Genomic DNA, 23387 nt, shown 5'->3' on the forward strand with positions numbered 1-23387 from the left:
GCATGGCAAACAATTCTCTTAAATAAGACCATCCCCCTCTGCTGGGTGCTGGTGGCTCATGCCTATAATTCTAACTACTCAGGAGGCTGAGATCTGAAGATGGAAGTTCAAAGCCAACCCCGGCAGGAAAGTCCATGAGATTTTGTTTGTTTGTTTGTTAGTCAGTCATGGTGCTTAAACTCTGGGTCTGGGTGCTGTCCCTGAGCTCTTTTTGCTCAAGGCTAGCACTCTACCACTTTGAGCCACTTCCACTTTTCTGATCGTTAATTGTAGATAAGAGTCTCACACGGACTTTCTTGCCCAGGCAGGCTTTGAATCATGATCTTCCCGGCTCAGCCACCTGAGTAGCTAGGATTATAGGCATGAGCCACCAGTGCCCGGCTTCATGAGACTTCCAGTTAATGACCAGAGCTATGGCTCAAAGTGGTAGAACACTAGCCTTGAACAGAAAAGCTCAGGCCCTGAGTTCAAGCCCCATGATCGACCAAAACAAACAAACAAACAAAAAACTTCCCCTACTACCATGGAATTGTGATCTGTTTGGCCAGTCCTTTACATGTCTTACCAGTTCCTGGAAAGCAATTGACTGTGTCTCCAATCTCTCATGATCCCTGCATCAAGCTTGGGACTAACTCTGTCCTTTTTAAAGTCAAGCTTTGCCCAGAAAGAGAAAAGACACCAGGAGCTAGGACTGGGTTGGGGGGGGAAGGGTGCCCAAGTGACCAAGTCAGAGCACTGGCTGAGGAGCAGACACCCACCGGGCAGCAAGACACCTCTTTGAGTAGAGGGACAGTGTGGATGTGAGTCTGGACACCAGGGCCTCTCATAGGGGAAGCTTCTGGAAAAAGCCTGCTTCCCAGTCAGGAGGCATGCTGCAGGGACTAGAGACCTAGGATTCTGGGGCTTCTTTCACCCCCAAATGTTTATCAAACTGATTGACAATGCCAGGAAGATGCCCAGGTCCTAAACATGTCTGATTCTTTGCAGGCTGCGAACGAGAGGCCTCCTAACACCATTTAAGCCTTTCTCTAAATGCTTCAGTTGCTGGGTTCTAAATAAAATCTTTTTGTCTCAATGTCCTAGAACCTGGACCCGGAAGCAGACACAATTCTCCACCAGACAATGACAGCATTCTCAGCTGTTTCCCCAAACAGCTGAATAATTGCATTGCTTAATTATGAACAAATTAGTGTCCCTTGGCTTGGAATGACCAGCCCAGGAAAGTCTCAGGGTTTGGCCTTTCCAAGAGGCCTCAGTGTCTCTGAGCATGTCTGTTCTTGACGTAATTGGGTGGGTGGGTGTGTTGTTAACAAGATGCTAGGTCAAAATGCCAAAGTCTCTCCCCAAATTCAGTGTCTGGAGGTAGGGCCTTTGGAAGGCTCTGACTTCATGAATGGGATTAAGGCCCTTATTAAACAGGCCTGAGGAGGCTCCTGCATGTGAGATACATAGAAGGCACAGTGTATGAGGAATGAGGCCTCATCAGACACCAAATCTCCTGAGTCGGTATCTTGAATTTTCCAGTCTCCAGAACTGTGAGAAATATGCTTTTGTTGCTTATAAATTATCCAGGATAAGATATTTTGTTACAGTATTTGAAAGACTTTAAGACACAGGACACTGACAGCATTTGGGGTCAGATAATTTTTTTTCCTTAAGGTGGCTATGCTCTATATTGTGAGATGTTTAGGACTATTCCAAGCCTCTATCCACAAAACGCCAGTAGCATTCTCCTTCTGTGTCCTTGACAATCAACACTGTCTCAAGACCTTCCCATATGCTGTTTAGAGCCACAATCACCCTTGGTTGAGCACCATGACAAGTATCAGTTCCCACTTAGAGATCAGGTAGCTAAGGAGACCCAGGGTAAAACTGGACCACACATTGCCAATGGAAACTGCCTTTGTTTGTTTGTTTTTGTCAGTGAGGCTTGAATTCTGGGTCTGGGTGCTGTCCCTGAGCTCTTCTGCTCAAGGCTAGCTCTCTACCACTTGAGCCACAGCACCACCTCCGGTTTTCTGGTGGTTAAGTGAAGATAAAAGTCTCATAGACTTTCCTACCCTGGCTGGCTTTGAACCTCGATCCTCAGATCTCAGTCTCCTGAGTAGCTAGGATTACAGGCATGAGCCACCAGTGCCTAGCAAGGAAACTGCCTTTTGTACAAAAGAAAAGTCAAGTTTACATGGCCTCTGTATCAGCTAGTGCTCTCTGGGTTGAACCAAATGACAGAAAATTCACCTCTAAGTGATTTAAAAAGGGAGCGTTAGTTAGATGTGGTAGCAGACACTGCCTGTAATCCTATCACTAGATACCATGACTGGAGTATCTCAAAATTAAGGTCTGCCTGTGCTACATAGTGCAAGACAGCCTGTCAATTAAATAATAATAAAAATAAAGGCAAAGAGCTACGACTGAGGTAGCTGTCTTATGTAACTGAGAAGCCCAGGGATTAACCATGGTCTTAAGTGATGCTGAACTTCATCCAAAGACTCAAATATCATCACTAGGATTTTTTTTAAAACAGTACTGGGGCTCAAACCCTGGGCCTTGCACATACTAGATAAGTACTCCACCACTGAGCTATATCCCCTAGTCTTCCAGGACTTGTTTTTATTCTCATCCTTGGATTCTGTTCCTCTTCATACTGTCTTCCTGTAGGGGCAAGATGGATGTCATCTATTTCATCTAAATTGTGCCCCGATTTCAGTTGGGTAGAAAGCACATAAAATATTTTCCCTTCCTGCAGCTCCAGTAAAAAGTCACCTTGCACCTTATTGGCTGATTTGATTGTGAATTCATCACCAGGCAAAGCATCATGGTCAGGGGATGTGATGATCTCATCAGTCTGTGGTTACATTGCCTGTCTGGACCCAGGAATGGAGTGAGCCCTGCCTTCAGGACATCAAGCCTGGGAAAGGGGGTGCTCCCATGAGGAACCCCCCCCCCCATACTCTTAGTTTCTATGAATTATGTGATGGAGTTTGCAGAGCACAACCTACCATCTCACGTCCTCAAATATTAGTAACTAAGTGGATACACTGCTTTTTTTTTTTTACTGGATGTTTTACTGTTTTGTTTTTCTTTTTCTTTTTCTTTTTTGTTTGTTGTTGTTTGTTTGCTTGTTGCCAGTCCTGGGGCTTGAACTCAGGGCCTAAGCACTGTCTCTGGCTTCTTTTTGCTCAAGCCCAGCACTCTACCTCTTGAGCCACAATGCCACTTCCTGCTTTTTCTGTTCATGTGGTGCTGAGGAATTGAACCCAGGGTTTTATGCATGGCTAGGTAAGCACTCTACTGCTAAGCCATATTCCCAGGCAGTTTTACTTGTTTTTTATCAGAGTTATTTGTTAGGGTACCAGGCTCCTTGGGAAGAAAAGTAAGGCTAATGGAAGGAATTAGTCAGCTTTCATCCTTCATTCTGGCTTGAGCAATTTATTTCCACCCTGAGTAAGGAAAGAGAGTGATAAAAAGAGAAGAAATCATGTAAGATTTTAAGTAACTAAAATGACAAGCAATTTTGCTTAGAAATGAAGGCAATAATGGACAGCTAACCAGCATGAGGGTCTCCATTGCCCATCCTACCTTCCACTCTGGTAACTTAGTGCCTCAGGAGAGATTGCTGTTCCCAGCAGGGGGGCAGGAGTGACCACTATAAGAATCAGATTCCCTCTACTGCCTTTCAGGGAGCTTGTAGGTCAGTGTGTGTGTGTGTGTGTGTGTGTGTGTGTGTGTGTGTGTGTGTGTGTGTGTGTGTGTGTACAGTGGAAAAACATAGTGATTTATCCATGGACCTATGGGATTTACATAAGGAAGCATCCCAGAAATATCTGAAGAAGAGTCAGCTATAGTCAGAAATAAGCAAGCACATCAGTAGACTTTCAGTAGGGGTTCAGAACTGATCAAATTTAGGTCTGGATGTCAATATAGTACCTACAAGCCGGTGATGTCTTATGGAGGGTTATTGGAAGACAATGAACTTCATTCTCCTCGTCTATATATCATTCAACTTCAAAAATCCTGTCTTTAGCCAAACTACCATCAAAAATGGTTATGGGCTGGGGTGTAGTGAAGGATGTGTTAGGCATGCACAGTCCCAAGGTGCAATCCCCAGCACCCAAGTGAGAGGGAGGAGGGAGGGGGTAGAAAGGGAGTGAGAACAAGGGAGGGGGAAAAGGAGGAGAGAAAAGGGAGGGGGAAAGAGAAAGGGAGAAAGGGAGAGAAGGGGAGGGAGGGAGGGAGAGAAACTTGCAAAACAGCCTCTTTCCATGTGCAGTTATCTAGGGTAGCCCTCTACCTTCTCGCACTTTTAGGAAGGGCCCCAAGGGGAGATAGAACCCCTCAGAAATTGTTCCTAGGTAGCATCTATGGGATTTTAGAATAGGAAGAAACATTTTTTTTTTCTATGTTAGGATAGCAAACGAGATCTGATCTGCTAAAGGCTTCTGAGCGACTAGGGTATTAGACAAAGGGTTTTGCTGTTTCAATTGAAGTTGGAATGAGAAGAATTAAGGAGCCAATAGTGGCATATAGGATTTAGATTATTGCGATGAAGGATCTTCTAACACCCAAGAGCAAAAGATTCTCCACTCTGGGTCCATTTTAAAGGGTAGGTAAAGAAGCTTTCCATATGGCCAAATCTTCTAGACCTGGTTTAAATGGCTCACCACTCATCTTTTTCGGAACCCCGCCCCCCCTTTGCCTAATCTCTGTGTTCCCACCTATTTATTATGACATTTTATAAACCTGCTCTGTGAGCTTCTCAAGGGGTAGAGAGTGGGTCTTATGCTTTACTGTGTTCTCCAAATCCTTAGGGAGATACTTAGGACACAGGAATCAGCCTTGAGACAGGAAAACGTTTGCATTCACACTGCTCATCTTTAGAGCTTTGTGTATGGGCTACGAGGAGCTGTGATGAAATGAGGAAGCATAAAGAAAAAAACATAGAGTGTCTGGTTTCCTATAACTTTCTATGCTTTGTCCCATTCCTTCTGTGACATCAGGTTGAGAAGCAAATGTTGGACACTCTCTGTGAAGACAAGAAGTCTGAATAACTGCTCAAGCCACTTAAAGGAACCGGTAATAGAGCAAATGACCAAGAAGCAGCAGGTCCTAAACAGGGGTCAGGAAGACAAGCTAAGAAAGGCAAAGTGCACTAGGAAAAGATGGTAGAGAATTCTGGTACACCTAGCTATAAAAACCAAGGTGTGTGTGTGGGGGGGGGGGAACCTTACCTCACACCATGCACTGAGGATGAAAGAGATGCCAAAACAACTCACTCAACAAATCAACTCATGAGGAAGGGGTTAGTCAAACCCTAGGCCCTGTCTAGTAACCATCTTCCCAAGGGGACAGAAGTTAGCTCAGTGATCAAAGGGTTCACTCATGTAAGATCTGGGACCTGCCAAAGTCCTTCCTTAAGTGGAGCAGTTGCATTGCTTCAAAGAAGACAAAGGGAAGGAGCTTCTTTGAAACTGGAATGTGTAAAAGAGAGGTAGAGGCTGTGACTGCCACAGCAGCAATTATGCAGAACCACTGCAGTGCAGACGCAGGCAGTACCACCCTATCAGACTACATCAGTGCCACGCGCCTACAAGGGCTGTTTAAGAGCTGCTAATTATTTAGATTCCAATTGGAGCTAGGTCTTAAAAGTGATGTTGAACTGATTACAGCTTTTTGAACTGATTACAGCTGGAAGCTATAAAGGCAGGGATCTAAATAAAAGCAAACAATCCCTTTGATCAAACACAAAGGAATAAACAAAATACCTTTAGTTCACATATAGTGGTTTCACATGTATAAACAAATGATTTCTATATCACAGATATAAACGTGTGTGTGTGTGTGTGTGTGTGTATGTGGTGTTGAAAGTTGAACCCAGGGCCTCATGTATCCTAGGCAAATGCTCTATTACTGAGCCCATGTACATTAAATTTCATGCCTTCTGAGACTTATAATTCCTAATTTCGGGTATATAAGTCTGAGACATAGAAGATGTTTACTGAATTGAATTTAATCAAAACAGTTGCTGTGTTAATGACCTGATCAGATTGTCATTTGTTGCCATAACGACCTACCACATAGTGCATAATGGGGGAAAACAAAAGACCACTTGAATAGCTCAAATGCAGGAACACATACCTGTTTTCCCAGAAACCCAGAAGAAATATGCAAATATAGTCACTCTGGAAAGGAAAGCCAACCACTCTACATTCCACAACTGAGACCATATTGATTGCACTGTGAGTTGCTAGGCAACCACTTGGTAATTCCTGGTGTAATAGAGATGAGCCCTGTCTGCTCTCGTTGGCTATATGTGACATGAGGAGACAACAGGTAAAGGAGAGCCAAGAACAGCTGCACCTGGATGACACAATCACTCCTGTGAAGCGTGATGGCACTGGAGAAAGTCCCCATGCCCTGTCAGAAGTTGCTGCAGGGGAAATTTCATTAAACTATTAGCACAAGACAGGGGTGAGTTGCCTTGGATTTACCCTGTGGGTTATCCTGTTATCCTTGTCCACAAAGCAAGAGACCAAAAGCACAGCAATTGTACTGTGGATGGCTGTCACTTCAGAAAGGGCTCCAGATGGGTACTTCGTGGCTCCTGCTGGGATGAGACTTTACCAAATAGAAACAGCCTTTGGAGTCTTAAAAATAGGACACTGCGTGCCTAAAAGAAACCCAAATTCTAGATGAACAGAGCACATTTTTTATACCTGCTTTTAATAATTTGTTTGCAAACAATTGCCAATATTTTAGATAAATGAGCCCCCTTATAAATAATCCACTCTGCTGAAGATCCTGACATAGTTGTCTTTAAAATAGACTGAAAACATGAGAAGCCACCAGCAAATGAATAAGGTATGTCTAAAATGTTCTTTGACATTAGGCAAGAAACACACACACACACACACACACACTCACAAGAACTTGAATTAAAACTGTACTTCAAACTAGGGGGGCTAAGCAACTTAATTTTTTTCATTCTTGGGCTTGAACTTAGGCCTGGGCACTGTCCATAAACCTCTGTGCTCACAGCTAGCAACTACTACTTGAGCCACAGCATCACTTCTGGTTTTTCTGAGTTCTTTATCGGAAGTAAGAGTCTCGTGGACTTTTCAGTCCAAGCTGGCTTTGAACCATGATCCCCAGATCTCAGCCTCCTGAGTAGCTAGGATCACACACATGAGCCACCACTGATGTCTGGCTTAATGATGAACAACTAGGCAAGCTCCATCAAACATCTGTGGTGTCTTCTTATCCAATATGTTAGGTTATTGATTTCAAGAACCCAGCTGGTTAACCCTGAGGGATAAAGCTTTTTAAAGGCCCAATCCTCTCTTCCCCAGAGTGGAAAGAGGAAGGTTCAGTTTGAAAAGCTTTTTATAAATGTCTCTGTCCACAATAGACAGCCACAATCACTATCATCTCTGTGACTAGCAAGTTTTATGACTCTTCACAGAATTCCAAATAAAATCCATATGACCAAATCCAATGTTGAGAAGGAAGAGGATATCAAAGCATTCTTGAGTAAATGTCCGGAATGGAAAGACCCACCAATGATTCAGAATCACAGAAATAACAGGGATCTGGAAATTCTTGGCCAGAATTATAAGTGTGGAGCAGGCTCTGGGTAAAGCAGCAGCTACCTCCACTCCCCATTTTTAACATACTCCAGTGGTCATATAAATAAAGTTGTGTGCAAAAGGCCTGGAGGTGAGAGAGAGCAGAACAAATCAGGGAACCCACAAAAGAACAGGGGAGGGGCAGGCAGTTCCTGCTCCAGAAACCTTGAGAGCTACTCCCCCATGTGGTGTGGTCTGTTCTCTCTCTGGTATCTTTCAGCATGATGTGGGAGCCAACTATTAAATGTTCAACAAGTTTGGCCCCCTCTGCTATCAAACTGAGTGGACACCTCTCCTAAGTGGAATTTGCTTTGTGAGAGAAAACCATGAATACAAACTCAGCTCTTAAGGAGCTTAGACTGCAGCGGGGAGACAAACACTTCAAGACTTGCAGTCAAGCCAGTCTAGAACAAGATACAAGAGACACAAGGCACTCATTATTGGGAACAATGTCTGTGTGGTCACTCCTCACTTTGGGCTTTGTAGCCAGCTTCCTGGGCTCCATTTCTATCTTGCTTTCTGTCATGGTGGCCGTTGTTTCTTACCTTTTGTCTGTCTCACACTGATGAACTCAACTGGGATCCACAAGCACTTTACAGAAGGGAGAGAAGGCTGTGAGTCTGGGCAGGAAACCAAGGGAAATCGGCAAGTCAGAAGTCAAATGGCTCTCCACATAAATGGGCTACTGAATAGCTTTCTGGATCATCTAAGAAAGAGTTGTAAGTTGTGAGTTTAAATCAAAGTCTCCTCGAGCAACAGTGGCTCCTGCCTGTAATTCTAGGTACTCAGGAGGCTGAGATCTGAGGATGGCTGTTTGAAGCCAGTCTGGGCAGGAAAACCCCTGAGATTCTTATCTCCAATTAACCAACTGAAAACCAGAAGTGGAGTTGTGCCTCAAAGTAGTAGAGTGCTAGCCATGAGCAAAAAAGCTCAAGGACAGTGGCCAAGCCTTGAGTTCAAGCCCCACAACTGACAAAAAAAAAAAAAAAAAAAAAAAAGTAACCAAAGCCTTGTACTCAGTCAAGTAGATGATATTTTCTAAAAGTCTTTTCATTAGAAAGAGGCTATGTTGTAAAGGGTCTACCAGGTGGAAAGCAGCTTTGGAGTGTTGGAGAAGATAGGAGGGCGCAGATGAGCATACACCTCTGCCACTCCCTCCCTCTCTACTTCAATCATCATCTCTATTCTGTGCAGAACACCTGGAGGCATTTTCTGGAAAGTTCACCCTGACAGTGCCCAGCCTAGAGTCCTTTCCACACAAAGTGCCAGCCTCTATTGCTTCTGGCTTCCCACAGTCCTAGCACAGCAGAGGAGAAGTGTGAAATCCATTTCCCCTTCAATTTACTTAATCTGGAATACGAATCCTTAGCATTGGTGACTCTATACCTTAGATGACTCGGGCCAAAGAACAGTACTACCATCACCTTTCAATACTATGGGAGGATTAAGTGCATACATTTGGACAAGTCACTTAGGACCAGGTCTGGTGAATAGTTAAGTCCTATGTCCATTGTTGTTATGAAAGATTTCATCTTGAGTTCCAGAGTACTCCGGTGTCAAAGGAATTCCAGGTATTGGAAGGAGAATAACAGCTATTTGGAAGGAGTTTTCATGGTCCCTAGAATCAAATTGGGATCTATCTAGTAACATCTTAAAGGCAATCTATTGTCTTTTTCATGTTCCCGCTCTTCAGATAATCTCCTAAAAATATAAGCCATGAACTACCATGGCTAGTGCAGCCTTGTCACCTGAGGACTGCAGATCCTGCATCCTGCTACTCTGACTTCTGTCTCTGCCTGTATGGGACTGTAGACCTCTTTGCCTACTCCAGGAGAGCGAGCTACCTTCTTTTCTTAGGACCATGACTCTGGGGGTGGCGAGGACACATGCACTCACCATATTACCAAATCCTCTTTAAAAACCACCCTGAAGTGGTCAGCACCAATAGTGCTGAGTGCTGATTCAGGCTAGAGGATGACTTTGCAGATAATCAAAGTAGGTTCAGGAATATGAAATGCTGGTCCAAGAATGGTAGTATTTTTCTCTGCTGTTTGGCAAAACTAAAACTGGAGAAATAAGAACATTGTGAGTTTATTCAAATTTTAAATGTGAGGCCATGTAGTTTCTTATATAGGAGGATATCAAACTGTCCATTAAAAAAAACTTTATTCAGAAGGTGATGAACAATGGGGTACAGTTACATGAGTAAGGTAATGAGTACATGTGTTTTTAAACAGTTACCCTATCCTTCATTTTCTCTCTTTTACCTTTCCCTTCCCCCCAAGTTGTACAGTTCTTTTCCAATGTACTGTCGAGTGAGTATCACTGTTGCATTAGTTTATCCTTTGTCCTACTGTTTCTGTGATTATCTTTCCTTTTCACAGATAGAATAAACTTATATACAAGGTACAGAAAACTATGAGAAGTGAAATAAAACCTACATAAAATGTCCCTTCTTTTGTAAAAATTATTGATAAAAGCTGGGATTTGAAATGAGGCCTTTCGAATACTTTCCTTAATTCCTATTATACTATTTTTTACTACTTTAAAATAATTTTAAATTATTTAAGAATGAAAATCTTATTTCAAAAAACCCGAGATTGGTTTTTAACTATATTGTCCAGGCTGGAGCCATCATCCTATTAACCCCCAGAATATCTGAGATTGCAATGGCACACACCAAACCTGGTCAAATTACTTGTAAAAAAAAAATATCCAAGGGGCTGGGAATATGGCCTAGTGGCAAGAGTGCTTGCCTCATGTACATGAGGCCCTGGGTTCGATTCCTCAGCACCACATATACAGAAAATGGCCAGAAGTGGCGCTGTGGCTCAAGTGGCAGAGTGCTAGCCTTGAGCAAAAAAGAAGCCAGGTACAGTGCTCAGGCCCTGAGTTCACAGCCTAGGACTGGCAAAAAAAAAAATAAATAAATAAATAAAATAAATTAAAAAATATATATCCAAAGGTACACATTATTTAGTAAGAAAATTTAGCACAAGCTCACACTTCATGGTATCCTCACATGACGACAACTTAATGAAGTAGGCTGGGTAGAGTGGAAGTTTCTGACCCAGCTTTTCTTCACAGAAGGAAAAAGAAACCCATTCTGCATCTCTAAGTACAGCATTTAAGGGAGCATGTCTCCCTCTGCTGGCTACAGTGCTAGCATAACAACAACTGGTACTGGGAGGACTCCAAATGCAAGTAGTGCACTTTTGCTGGATGCTGGTGGCTCAAGCTTGTAATCTTCTCAGGAGGCTCAGATATGAGGATCACAGTTCAAAGCCGCTGGGCAGGAAAGCCTGTGAGACTCTTATTTCCAGTTAACCAGCAAAAATCTGGAAGTGGAGCTGTGACTCAAGTAGTAGAGTGCTAGCCTTAAGCAAACCCAAGGACAGCTCTCAAGTTCAAGTCCTAGGACCAGCACACACACACACACACACACACACACACACACACACACACACACACACACACGTGGAGTTTCCAAATCTACTCCCCATCATAGATAGGAATCTTATCCTTGGCAAGAATTCAAGAAAGACAGACCAAAGAACTTACTGCCTCAGAAAACTAACAATAGAAATGCTGATTTCCAAACCCTGGTAACTAAAGATAGTTTTTGAGGGGCTATATAAAATAGTTTCCTTTTTTTTTTCTTGTCACTTTTAGGGCTTAAGCTGAAGGTTTACGCACTGCCCCCAAGCTTTTATGCTCAAGGTTGGTGCTCTACTACTTTGAGCCACAGATCCACTTCTGGTTTTCTGGTGGTTAATTGGCGATGAGTGTCATAGACTTTCTTACCCAGGCCACATACCTCAGAGCTCAGCCTCCTGAATAGCTAGGATTACAGCTATGAGACACTAGCACCTGGCTATTATCCATTTTCTAAACTTTATTCTATGTAGTTATGCAAAAACCATATAGTAAAATAATCATAAAATCATGCCTATCAATAAGTAGGTCTGACTTATTTGGTTCCATTGCCAAACTTGTCTTTGAAACTTAAGTTGGTACAACATAGCTGCCTACTCATCTTCAGGTAAAATCAGGAAAGTCTGACTTAGTTGCCCTTTTAGAGGACAAAGATTAGGAGCTTATGCTAATAAGCACACTCACAGCTAGTAATACATTAGCATTATCTGTGTAGAGGACTATGACTTGATTAACTATGACTTCATGGTACTTTAAAATGCTTCGACTGCCAATATAGGGCAATTCACCATCATCTAGATCAGTGCTGTCCAATGTAATTTTCTGCAGTGCTGGGAATGTGTTGTTCAATAAAATCAGCTGTAGTAGCTATGACACTATTGAAATGCTGGCGAGTAAAGGAAGACTGGATGTTTTGTCTAAATAGCTCTTCATGGAGACAACTGATTTGAACAGTGCAGTTTCAGACCTACTGTCTGCCATCTTTTAGCTGTCTGTCCTCTCTCTCACTTGCGATATAATTTTACCCTCAAGGATTATAAACCCATTTTCGGATCCTGACCCTGGCTTTCCTATTACACATGTTAATCTGGTAACTTCCCCAATGGCTGGTGTGAGAAACAGTCAGTACCCATATAAAACCCAACACCTGAGACAGCTACACTAGGCCGAGCCAAGCATCAAAGGGCAACTGAAATGCCCATTGTGTCTCAGCCTCAGTCAGCATGGTCTGAAGAGTTGAAGAGGGCACAAACTAACTGTGGGACATTTGGCAAACAAACAAACAAACAAAAAAACTCCTTACTTGAGCCAACAAATTAACTGGAAGTGGGATAAAGATTGGGCATCCCAGACTCCTCCATTTTGTGTGTTAGGACACCGGAGTCATATGAGTGTTAGGGAAGATCAAGCAGAGGAAAGGAGAGAAAGAAGGCAGAGACCCCAGCAGCCCAGAACAGGCTTTCGTCATGGCTGCAGAGGGGATTCCATGTAACACCCAGGAGCAGGAGCCGAGAGCGTTCTAGGATGAGATCCTTCTTGGGAATGTCTTTGTCCTGTCCTGCGGGGGGAGGTATTGTCCAAACTGTACTGTTCAGGATTGACGGCAGGGGCATTCTCCTGGTGAAAGCAGTCCTGCACTTTCAGGAAAGGTCAGGGGTGATGTTTTCCTGAGACCCCTGAGTGATCCGCGGGGGAGAACGGTCTGGTCTGTGGGCCACAGGAGCAGCAGGGTTGTGAGAACAAAGCAGATTCCTGTCAGTGTACCTATGTCCTCTGTCCCGAGCCATTCTCTCCTGCAAGTTTCTCAGCAACCACTTTGGAATCCAGGGAGGGCCAGACCATGACTGTTGCCCTAAGAAAGTTCCACCTGACTGTTATGCCAGATTTCCGTTCCCCAAAGACCACCAAGGAGCCGATACCAATGCAAACGCACAAGAGTCTTTATTATAAGCTCGAGCCTGGACTCTCAACCGTCACCCACACAGTGGATCTGGATTGAGAGTTCAGACCCTCAGATAGGCAGGGTTTTTATTGTGATTACAACAGGGGCAGGGTATTTCCAACTTGGCAGATACTTGGATGGCATTTAGCAAGCAAGTCTTGTCCTATTTCTATTGGCTATCTACCCTTTCAGTTATTTATTTTGGCTTTGATATCGGGAACTGGCCTCAATATCAGGAATTGACAACAGGTGGTCAGGTAGAACTGATGCAGAGGGGTAGAGCAAGTCACAAATGGGTTTACAGAAGCAGACTATTGCGGTCAGGCTGACCTAGTACCAACTTTAACAATTGCGACCATGTTTTCCCATTACCACTAAGCAAGCTTGAGCGGGCTAAAACAATCCAGTACTCAATCATAAGTAAACCAACATGACAGTTACCATGGCATTTCTACTACTATTATGATTATTTCTATAGTCTAGGACTACGATCATTTTTACTGTCCATTACCATGGTTGCTACCCAGGTACAGAGGTGAACAAGTGCTCCCTATATTTTTAAATGTCAAACTACAAGAAACTAGTCTCACGGGTGGGGGTGCAGCCCTCTAGCATGGAGTCATCACCATAGTTTAGAAGCTGTTATAATTTTTACTCCAGTTTTCAGGTCAGCCCTATCAAGACCGGGCACCTGTGAGCACACCCGTGTCGGAGGACTCAGCCCTGCTCCAGGTTCTCCCTGACTCCCCCTCTATCCCTGCACGGCTGGAGCGGTACCGACGTGCCATTCCAACGGCTGCTGCACAGGAATCGCCTCTCTCCACCCTTCCCTTCACTTGGCGCAGGCGGAGTGGCTGGGCCTGAGACTTCCAAGAGCCTGGGCCTGGGGGGGGGTGGTGGCCTAAAGCCTCCTGCTTCACAACGACGCCCTTGCAGCACACACCCCGGAGCAGCTTCCCAGTGACATTCTAAACAACCAAGCCCCCTGCCCCTACGGCTCTCCCATTCCCTCGAAAATCCGTCACGACGCCCAACGCGGGAGACTTCCTACAAAATGGCGACAGGGATTCAGGAGCCAACCATAGAGGCACGCGCCTGCCGCGTAGAGAGCACACAGGCCCCCTTAGCACCCTCCCCTTCCGGCGGAAGTTGGGGGAGCAGGGACCGTTCCCTCCTCCCTCCCCCCCCCGAGAGGTCTCTCTAGGAGAACGGCGTGCCATCTCTATGGTGCCAGGTCCTCCGAGTCGGGCTCCGTGGTTGGTGAAAGCGGTGGCGGAGGCGGAGGGAGGAGAAATGGGCGGGAGGCCGGGCGAAAGCTGGTGGCCCGGCGGCCAAGGGGTTGTCATGGAGCCGCGGGGCCGGGCTCGCGCATGCGCCACCTGACCTGCCGGGCTGGTTGTGAAGCCCGCGCGACCCCGGCCCTAGGTGAGGAAGTGAGGGCTTGGCCCGGGAGCGGGGCGGTGGAGGGGAGCGAGGCTGGCGTGGCCCGAAGGGTCGGGGGGAGCGGGGAGCGCGTGGAGAGCAGGAGGGAGTAGGGACGGGAGGAGGAGGGCGAGGAAGGCGCGAGGGGGAACCAGGACTTGGGGGGTACGAGTTCCTGGGGGGACAGGGGGACAAATAGAGCGAGCTGAGGGCCCTTTTGCCCACGGTTGGTTGGTGTGCAGCCAAGGCCTGGCCAGGCAGGAGCGGGCTGCTGTGGGGAGCAAGTTTGGAGAGTGGGTTAGGGCCGCCCCTGGGGGGACGGGAACCTGCGAGGCGACCGCGGGACGGGAGCTGGAGGCGGCCAGGCTGTGAGTGGGAGGGGGGGGGGGCCTGGGAATGGGCAAGGAGCGGGCACGGAGCTACCCATCCGGTGAGTTGCTTGTATCCCCACTAAGGAGCTTCTTATCCGGGCCTGGGGGGCAGGTGTGCTGCCTTTCCCATAGACCTATTACCCCGCCCCCCCACCATGCCGATTAGATCTCCTGGGTGGCCAGCTCGCCAGAAATAGGAGTGTGGGAGAAGGTGGGCAGTGCCAAGTTAGGAGTTAGTGGGTGGTTTGGGGGGGGGTAGTTGTGATCTCGGCCCAGGCCAGAGCCAGGTGCCCTGTTATTGCCCAAGTCCTGGCAGTGTCCGCATTGCCTGGCGTTTGCCCTGGAGACTTGTGGTATGCCAGTCACAGCCCAGCCCAGTCCTGTCCTGCTGAGCTGGCAGGCTGCTGGGTGCCTGGAGCGTGTACATGCTGTCTGGCACAGATGTCATGTGGGCTGGTGCAAGCGGCTAGGTGGGCATTGCTACTGTGAACTCTTTTTGCAAAGAAACTTTAATCCTCTTGCCCTTTGAAAGGCAAGGATAGAGAGAGCCATACTTGCTTTCAAATGCAGGAATTGTATGAACTCCAAGGCTCAGCATCTTTGACACGAATTTTCAACCACGTTAGAGAATGATAATGTATATAAATGTATGCATGTATATGAATATTGGTGGTATTTTTTACATCATTAAAATACACAGACATTTCCCCTCACGAATGGTGTTTGTGAAAATACAGATCAAAAGGAAATGACTTCAAAGAAAACATAGTAACTGTGTATAATCCCAAATGATTACTCATAGTTTTGTGGCTGGTAAATTATTTTCTATGGCCTTATCACTTTGTTTTAAGCCTCTCCTTGGTCTTTCTCCTCACACCTCTCTGTGCATGCATGTTGTACACGTGACACATTTTAAAGGGAATGTGAGCTCTCAGCAATGTTGCCAAGTATCTATAAAAGGAGAGAGCTGCCAGCTGCATTTCAGATCCTTTCCTTGTAACCCTTTGGTCTCCTTTTTTTTTTTTTATCATGAACTCAGATCTCCAGAGATTACACCAACCTTTAATTTGGTTAGCTAATTTGTCCCAGAAGTTTCATCTTAGAACAAAGGGTAGATTAGATAGGTTTCTTGTATTAGACCTGACCTGGAAGTTAATCTTGAGGTGACCATGGTGTTTGGAAAGGCTAAGGCTTGATCTTGAAGGTGTTCAGGCATCTCTCTGATAGCTAAAGTGCTCTGGCAGTCAGACACTCAGCAAGATAGAGATGTGTTAGAATCTATTATTTTCTTTCACATTGTCTTTATTGAGGGGGGGTGAGTTGCAAGGATGGAAAAAGCCCACCTGTGAGGTCAAGGAGACAATAACTAAGCTCTAATGCAAGAAATGCAAAAGATAGAAGCAAGCACAGGGGGCTGAGGATATGGCCTAGTGGCAAGAGTGCTTGCCTCCTATACATGAAGCCCTGGGTTCAATTCCCCAGCACCACATAAAAACAGCCAGAAGTGGCACTGTGGCTCAAGTGGCAGAATGCTAGCCTTGAGCAAAAGGAAGCCAGGGACAGTGCTCAAGCCTTGAGTCCAAGGCCCAGGACTGGCCAAAAAAAGCAAGCACAGGTGGTATGGAGTCCTTGCTAGGATTTTTATCTTATTCCTATTTTTGTAAGCCTGTATTTATTGATTCACTTTCCATTGTGAATTTTAGCATATCTGTCCTCTGAGAATCTTTTGGACCATGTGATGTATGTCTACATCTACATCTATCTATCTATCGATCTATCTGTCTATCTATCTGAGGTCCAATTTGGGTCAGTTCTGACAGTTTGAGAGCTTAATGCAAAATAAGTAAGAGGCACAGGGTCTGAGATGTTTGTAAAGCAATTAAGTGGTTCCAGGCTGAGAGGAATTTTTAATTCCTTCTCAGTTGTGAGCATCTAAATTTTACTATAAAATAATGCTGAGGGAGAAGAAACACCAGTGTTCTGGAGGTTTTCAGACTTTGCCATTGGTGTGGTCCTGGTGGCGAATGCTACCACTGCTTCTGTGCCCAGACTTCCCTGATGCTATGTACGCGTGGGTCTGTGTTAATGGCTCACTGACTCCGTCAGCCCACTCCCTGCCAGAGAAGCAAGCTGGAGAGGGATGTAGCTCCTCATGTGCCCTGCCACATGAGCCTCCCTGGCTGGGACACTACGGCTTTCTGCTATAAAAAGAGAACTTCATAGAGAACAGCCTTTCATACTTTTCATACCCAAAATAGTCAATTTACCATTCTAAAGTCAATTATGTGTTCTTTTATTTCCACCTGCAGCCAACTCCCCAGGATCTAAAACGTTAGCATCTGTTTTCCTCTTAACTGATTTGTCAGTGTTTCAATATTTTGATTCCATTATCAATATTATCCTGTAAATTCTTGATGAGCCAGAATAAATTCCTGTGCATTTTTCTGTGGCTTCATTGACTACATTTTAATAACATACCAAGATGTTTCTCATCTTGTCATAAAGATTATAGAAGACGAAATCAGATGCTTTATCTAAAATATCTATAAAGTAATCCATGCCTTGTAAGATATTGCAAAACTTTGTTAGGTTTTTAAAGGTTTTTAACTAGTTAAAGCCAGCGTGAACTGCCTTTCTTAATCGAGATCACCAGGCTGGTCAGACCTGAGCTCCTCTGAATCTACAAGTCACATGTGCTTCCATTTTGAAGATGGCTCCTATTCACATTTGAACAGTATTATTTTAGGAAAGTAACACTATGCACATTTGCTGGGTTTCATACAAAAGGATCCCAATTTAATTAGACATACTTTAGTCTGCTTTTTAAACTTGATTGCCCATGCTATCAACCATCCTAGCTGACAAAAAGAGATACTGCTTTTGCATAGTGCTCTGTAAGATGTGATAGTGTGCCAGGTGCCAGAGGCTTACACCTGTAATTCTAGTTACTCAGGAGGCTGAGAACTGAGGCTCGTGATTCACAGCCAGCCTGGGATGGAAAGTCTGTGAGATTCTCATCTCCAATTAACCACCAGAAAATGGCAAGTGGCTCTATGGCTCAAGGTAGTAGAGTGCTAGCCTTGAGCAAAAAGCTCAGGGACAGTGCCCAGGCCCTGAGTGTAAGCCCCACAACTGACAAAAAGGTGGAGGGGGGGGGTGTGAAGAAGAAGTAACAGTGCCAATGTTTACATTTTGTGCCCATAGGATTAAACATGTGACCTGTAGAAGAGTTCTTGATTTGGCATGAATTGAATGAGGAAGCCAATCCCTTTAAATGATATGGGACAGTGAGTTTTTTATTTGGAATTGCGTTTAATCTTAGTTTATTGTTCTTTTAGTTCATTTCATCTGTGTACTGGAGTATGAGCACAAGGACTGTCAAGGATGCTTCTGAGCATTCTTCTATTTAATTACACTGTGAATCCTTCCTCTTGTGTTCTTCACTAGGTCCTCCATTATCAGAAACATTCAGGGTTAGCACTTCGGGGCTTTCAGATGCAATGTTTTTTGGCTGGCTGCACGCGCTTCTCTCAGGACAATAGGATGGAGTCATGAGCAGACTGTGAATTTGAAACATTAATAGACTTTGCCTACACTTCATTATCATTATTATTAACTTCCTTTACTGGTACTCTATTCTCTTTATCCCTGCAGTATCACCTATGTTCTTATCCTGCCATTTTTTTTGAATTTGTTAAAACACCTGGCCCGGTGCCCATGGCTCATGCCTGCAATCCTAGCTACTCAGGAGACTGAGGTCTAAAGATCACAGTTCAAAGCCATCCCAGTCAGGGAAGTCTGTGAGGCTCTTATCTCCAATTAACCATCAGAAAACTGGAAGTGGCACTGTGGCTCAAGTGGTAGAGCACTAGCCTTGAGCTGAAGAGCTCAGGAATAGCACCCAAGGCCCAGAGTTCAAGCCCCACGGCCAGAAAAACAGAAACAAACAAACAAAACCATCTGGAATGTCCTCAGCTTCTGCCAGTCCTGTTTTAGGGGTGATTTGTCTCATTCGTGCACTGTAAGCCAGGGTCTAGATGTGTATCACTGAGGCAGACCTATCTGTGCTTCTCCTTGGGCTTTGCCTTACATGTGGCATTGTACCCAGCATCTCCACTTGGGTAATCCACAGTCACTTCAGGTTTTACATGACCAAAATTGAACTAGGTGAGCTATACCTTGCCACCCCACCCCCCAACTCTCTTCTATGCTGTTCTAGGCTCCCTAGCTTAGAAAAGGGTACCACATTTCCCTCCTCCCTTTCAGGTACCATCAGCTCAACCTTGTTTCCTTCCTCCCCATTTCCTCCAAGGCCACTAGTGTGGTTCACTGGGCTACAGAGGTAGCATCTTAGTGCCGCCTGCCTGTCTCCACTTTAGGCTTAAGCTAGCATCCAAATACTTTTATTTTTTTGTGCTGTCCTTAGGGCTTGAACTCAGGGCCTGGGCACTGAGGTTGTTTTTGTTTTTGTTTTTTTGTGTGTTTTTTTTTCCCCCTCAAAGCTAGCATTCTACCACAGCTCCACTTCTGGTTTTCTGGTGGTTAATTGGAGATAAGAGCCTCATCGACTTTCCTGCCAGGCTGGCTTTGAACTGTGGTCCTCAGATTCCAGCCTCCTGAGTATCTAAGATTATAGGTGTGAGCCACTAGTGCCCAGCCAAAAATACTTTTAAGAAGTAGATCTGATTTTGTTAATCTTGTGGTTTAAATTCTTCCACAGCTGTTAGTGTTCATGGTTCTTTTCCAACATAGATTCCAAAGTACCTGTCCCCACCAACCCCCACTACCAATGTGTGGCCTTCTTCCTCTCTGCACTGGTCTTCCTGGCCATTCAGCTCTTGAGTATGCCAAGCTCCTTGCTCTCTTAGGGTCTTTACATTGCCTAGAACACACCCGCACACCCCACCTATTGCCTTGTACTTGACTAACTCCTTACCCCCGCTACATGGCACTTCTCAGTCCCCTAGACTGTTACTGTGGCTCCTTCAAAGTGCTAATAAAATAGTCTTTAGCTGAGTGATTGCTTGGTTAATGTTTGCCTCTAGATCCCAAGTTCCAGGAAAGATGCAAACATATCTGTCCCCACTCCTAGCACAATGTCTAGCGTATAGTCAGCACACTTGATTTATAAGTTTAAATGACTGATGTAACTTCTCCACCATTGGATGGCACCTCCAAACCCATAGAAGTTTTTGCAGTTCAAAAAGTAGCATGCATATAGAGGGAGTTAGTTTCAGTCTGTTCAGTCCTCACCCAAAGAACTGAGAGGTTTATTTGAGAAACTGCACTGTGGGAGGTGCCAATAGGTCATGAGCCCGCAGGTGTACACCAAGAAAGCAAGCCTTGTTGGTTGATGTTACCTCTCTTCTCTGGGAGGGGGACAAGTTGATATGGCTACCCATTCCAGAAAGCCTAATCAAGTGTGCCTTTGTTAGCACTTTACAAAGCTTCCACTGAATGTGGTGTGTGTGTCTTGAATTTGTAATGGAGTTAGAGGGCAGCAAGGACTGTGAATCTCCTTTTGGGTGGAAACCATTCTCTATTTCGTAAACTCCTAGCTTTTGTCAATGAGACACATGAGAAAATACAGCTGGAGTGGGCGAGGCTGGTGCTCTTTGCCCTCACCTTATGCAGCATTTGGATCACCTGTTTCAGCTCTCCAGGCAATGTTGTCTTACGTAACTGTTGTTTTTCATAGGGCAACCAGATGAAAAGACTACCAGTGCACGCGCTTCCAGCCCAGTAAAACATGGAGAGGAAAATCCCATCCAGAGAGAGCCCCAGAAGACTCTCAGCCAAGTTAGCCAGAGGCACCGAGATGAAAAAAGTGGCTCGGCAGGTTGGCACAGTGTCTGCCGAGTCAGATAAGGACTCGGGATTTTCAGGTTAATAACACCTTATCCTTTCTGCATGGCAATGAATGATCTGCCGGAAAAATTTCCTCCCTAAAACTCATGTGTGTGACAAGGATGGGAAGCTTTCATGCACAGGATAAATAGCTATCTGATCTCTTGAGATGGTCATTCTGATGCCATGTGCTAGGTGCCCATCACACTCTTAGAGGGATTGTTAGTTCTGAAAGAATAACTTGACATCCTTTTTCTATTTAGACTCTCAACTTTAAATCTTGCATTTCCAACTGTTGTCAGTGGCTACTGGGAAAAAGAAAAACCACTTAAGCACTCATGATTCCATTGTGTTAACTCCTTTTCCATAGGAATAGTTATATTGCGGGGGGGGGGGGGAGGATGGATATAACTTGATGTTATCTTTGTGTAACCACTTGAAGGCTGCTAGTTAAAAGTAATGCAGGGGGCTGGGAATATGGCCTAGTGGCAAGAGTGCTTGCCTTGTATACATGAAGCCCTGGGTTCAATTCCCCAGCACCACATATATAGAAAACGGCCAGAAGTGGTGCTGTGGCCCAAGTGGCAGAGTGCTAGCCTTGAGCAAAAAGAAGCCAGGGCCAGTGCTCAGGCCCTGAGTCCAAGGCCCAGACTGGCAAAAAAAAAAGTAATGCAGTCATGTATTACTCAGCAAGAGAATCTTTTTATAGGTGGCATAGCTACCCTCTCATATGCAGTAGCTCCATTATGTGTACGTGATATGTCATGTGCTAAGATAACTTCTTCTCTAAGAAGATAATTTTGCTGTACTTAAAACGTTGCCTGTCCGAACAGTTCTTCCCCAATATCTGTGTATTTATATTTGGACTATGAGCACTCGGCCCGATTTTAAACTCTGTTACAAGAAAATGGAACAGCTTTCATTACTCATATATCTTCATCCTTACCCAAAGGGGCTAGCTGCATCCCACGTGACTCTCTTAATTTTGTGATGAAGCTCCTTTTGATTTTGAGGCCTGAGAAGTGGCTGGAACTACCCTCAAAAACGGAACTAGTTCTCAACGTTTATGCTCAAGGCATGCACAGGGGAGTTAATGCCAGGGGATTGGGCTCCGTATAGAACTCAGCCTATCAATTTGTTGACTTATTTTAATTTATAGGTTGAAATACACCTGATAGCAAAACTAGAACTCTCTCCAGATTGGTATATTTTCACCTGATAAGCACACGGAATGAAAAGCCAAATTATAAATAGACTGTGACTTAAAGAAGGACAGCGCCAACCAAGAGATAGAGTAAGAGGAATTAGTTGCCTGTCTGGGCCAGGGCAGTCTGGGGAAGGGTGAGCCATCCTCTAGCACTTACTTGTCCTGTAGCATTGTTTCCCGAGCTTGTCTCCTTAGAAGACTCATTCGAAGCATTCATTAAAAACATGGTCCCTCCAATTCTCATACTGAGAAATGGAGAGGGACTAGAATGAAGGATTTATGAAATAAGTATCTCTTTTTCCTTTGTTTTTCATATCATGGAAGTAATATATGCTCATTGTAGAAGATTAGAAATTTAGGCAAGTCAAAGAAGAAAACAGACTTTGTGCCAACTCCATCCATCTATAATTCCAAGTACTGTTGACTTTTTACCACATGTCCTTCCAACAGTTTCAGTTGTGTCAGGTCAATTGTTTTAAGAGGTGTTGGTTGGGCTGGGAATATGGCCTAGTGACAAGAGTGCTTGCCTCGTATACATGAGGCCCTGGGTTCGATTCCTCAGCACCACATATATAGAAAATGGCCAGAAGTGGCGCTTTGGCTCAAGTGGCAGAGTAGCTAGCCTTGAGCAAAAAAGAAGCCAGGGACAGTGCTCAGGCTGAGTTCACGGCCTAGGACAGGCCAAAAAAAAAAAAAAGAAGTGTTGGACTATTCAGATGTGGGGCCATATAAAAACAGTGAAACCTATTCTGTTCCAGAAGGTGGTCCAGATACTCCTGGGCCAGGCACCACTGCTTTTAGCACTGCCTGAGTTATACCTTGTATATGATGAAATTTGTAAAACTATGATAGTGTCTTCTATTTTAATTATTTTTGAACTTAATATTCTGAGTAATCTCATTTCTATACAGAAGTGAGTACCCCACATGGAAGATGTTTTATTCCAGATCCACTGTTATTTTGCCATATATGCTTGCTCTCTCCCTCTGTCTCTCTCTGCCTCCCCCTCTACACCACACACACACACACACACACACACACACACACACACACACGCTAAAAGTAAGTTTCAAATGCTTGAAATTTCACTTCATTCCTAAATACTTCAGTATCAACTTCCTAAAGTCAAGGACATTCTTCTGTGTAATAGTATCATACCCAAGAACTTTAGCAGTCTATAGATTTTACTCATTGTTCTGATATTCTTTGTAGTCCATCCTGTTCTCCCTCTACCCCCTACCCCCTCCATCCTAGGGCTTGAACTCAGGGCCTGGGCACTGTCTCTGAACCATGATTCTTAGATCTCAGCCTCCTGAGTAGCTCAAATTACAGGTATAAGCCACAGATGACCAGCTTTAAAAATTCTATTTATTTAATTTTATTTTTTGAGAGTATCTTACTGTGAGGCCAAAGTTGGCCTCAAACTTGTGATCCTCCAGTCACGGCCTCTCGAGAGCTGAGATTACAGGCATGTATCAGCATATCTGGTTCTCTTTTCTGAGATTCTTGCTGAGCACTTAGTCCCAGACTCTTCACTATCA

The 23387-nt window shown here is 44.7% G+C and overlaps 1 protein-coding gene and 1 long non-coding RNA gene across 2 annotated transcripts in view; one reads left to right on the forward strand and one right to left on the reverse strand.

Moving 5' to 3' along the window:
- LOC125362888 lies at positions 1–20466 on the reverse strand. Its single transcript, XR_007213145.1, has 3 exons — positions 19952–20466; positions 9002–9008; positions 1–15 (listed from the first exon to the last, which is right to left on the reverse strand). It is a non-coding gene; the product is annotated as an uncharacterized LOC125362888 (long non-coding RNA).
- The window catches only part of Cipc (CLOCK interacting pacemaker), an 18184-nt gene continuing 9064 nt past the window's right edge, over positions 14268–23387 (forward strand). Inside the window, exons 1-2 of the mRNA XM_048361798.1 lie at positions 14268–14424; positions 20491–20677. Of these exons, the coding sequence (XP_048217755.1) occupies positions 20542–20677 (136 nt within the window). The 5' untranslated portion in view covers positions 14268–14424; positions 20491–20541. The remainder of the gene's footprint in view (positions 14425–20490; positions 20678–23387) is intronic.

This window comes from Perognathus longimembris, chromosome 14 (assembly GCF_023159225.1).
Source record: "Perognathus longimembris pacificus isolate PPM17 chromosome 14, ASM2315922v1, whole genome shotgun sequence".
NCBI classification, from domain to species: domain Eukaryota; kingdom Metazoa; phylum Chordata; class Mammalia; order Rodentia; family Heteromyidae; genus Perognathus; species Perognathus longimembris.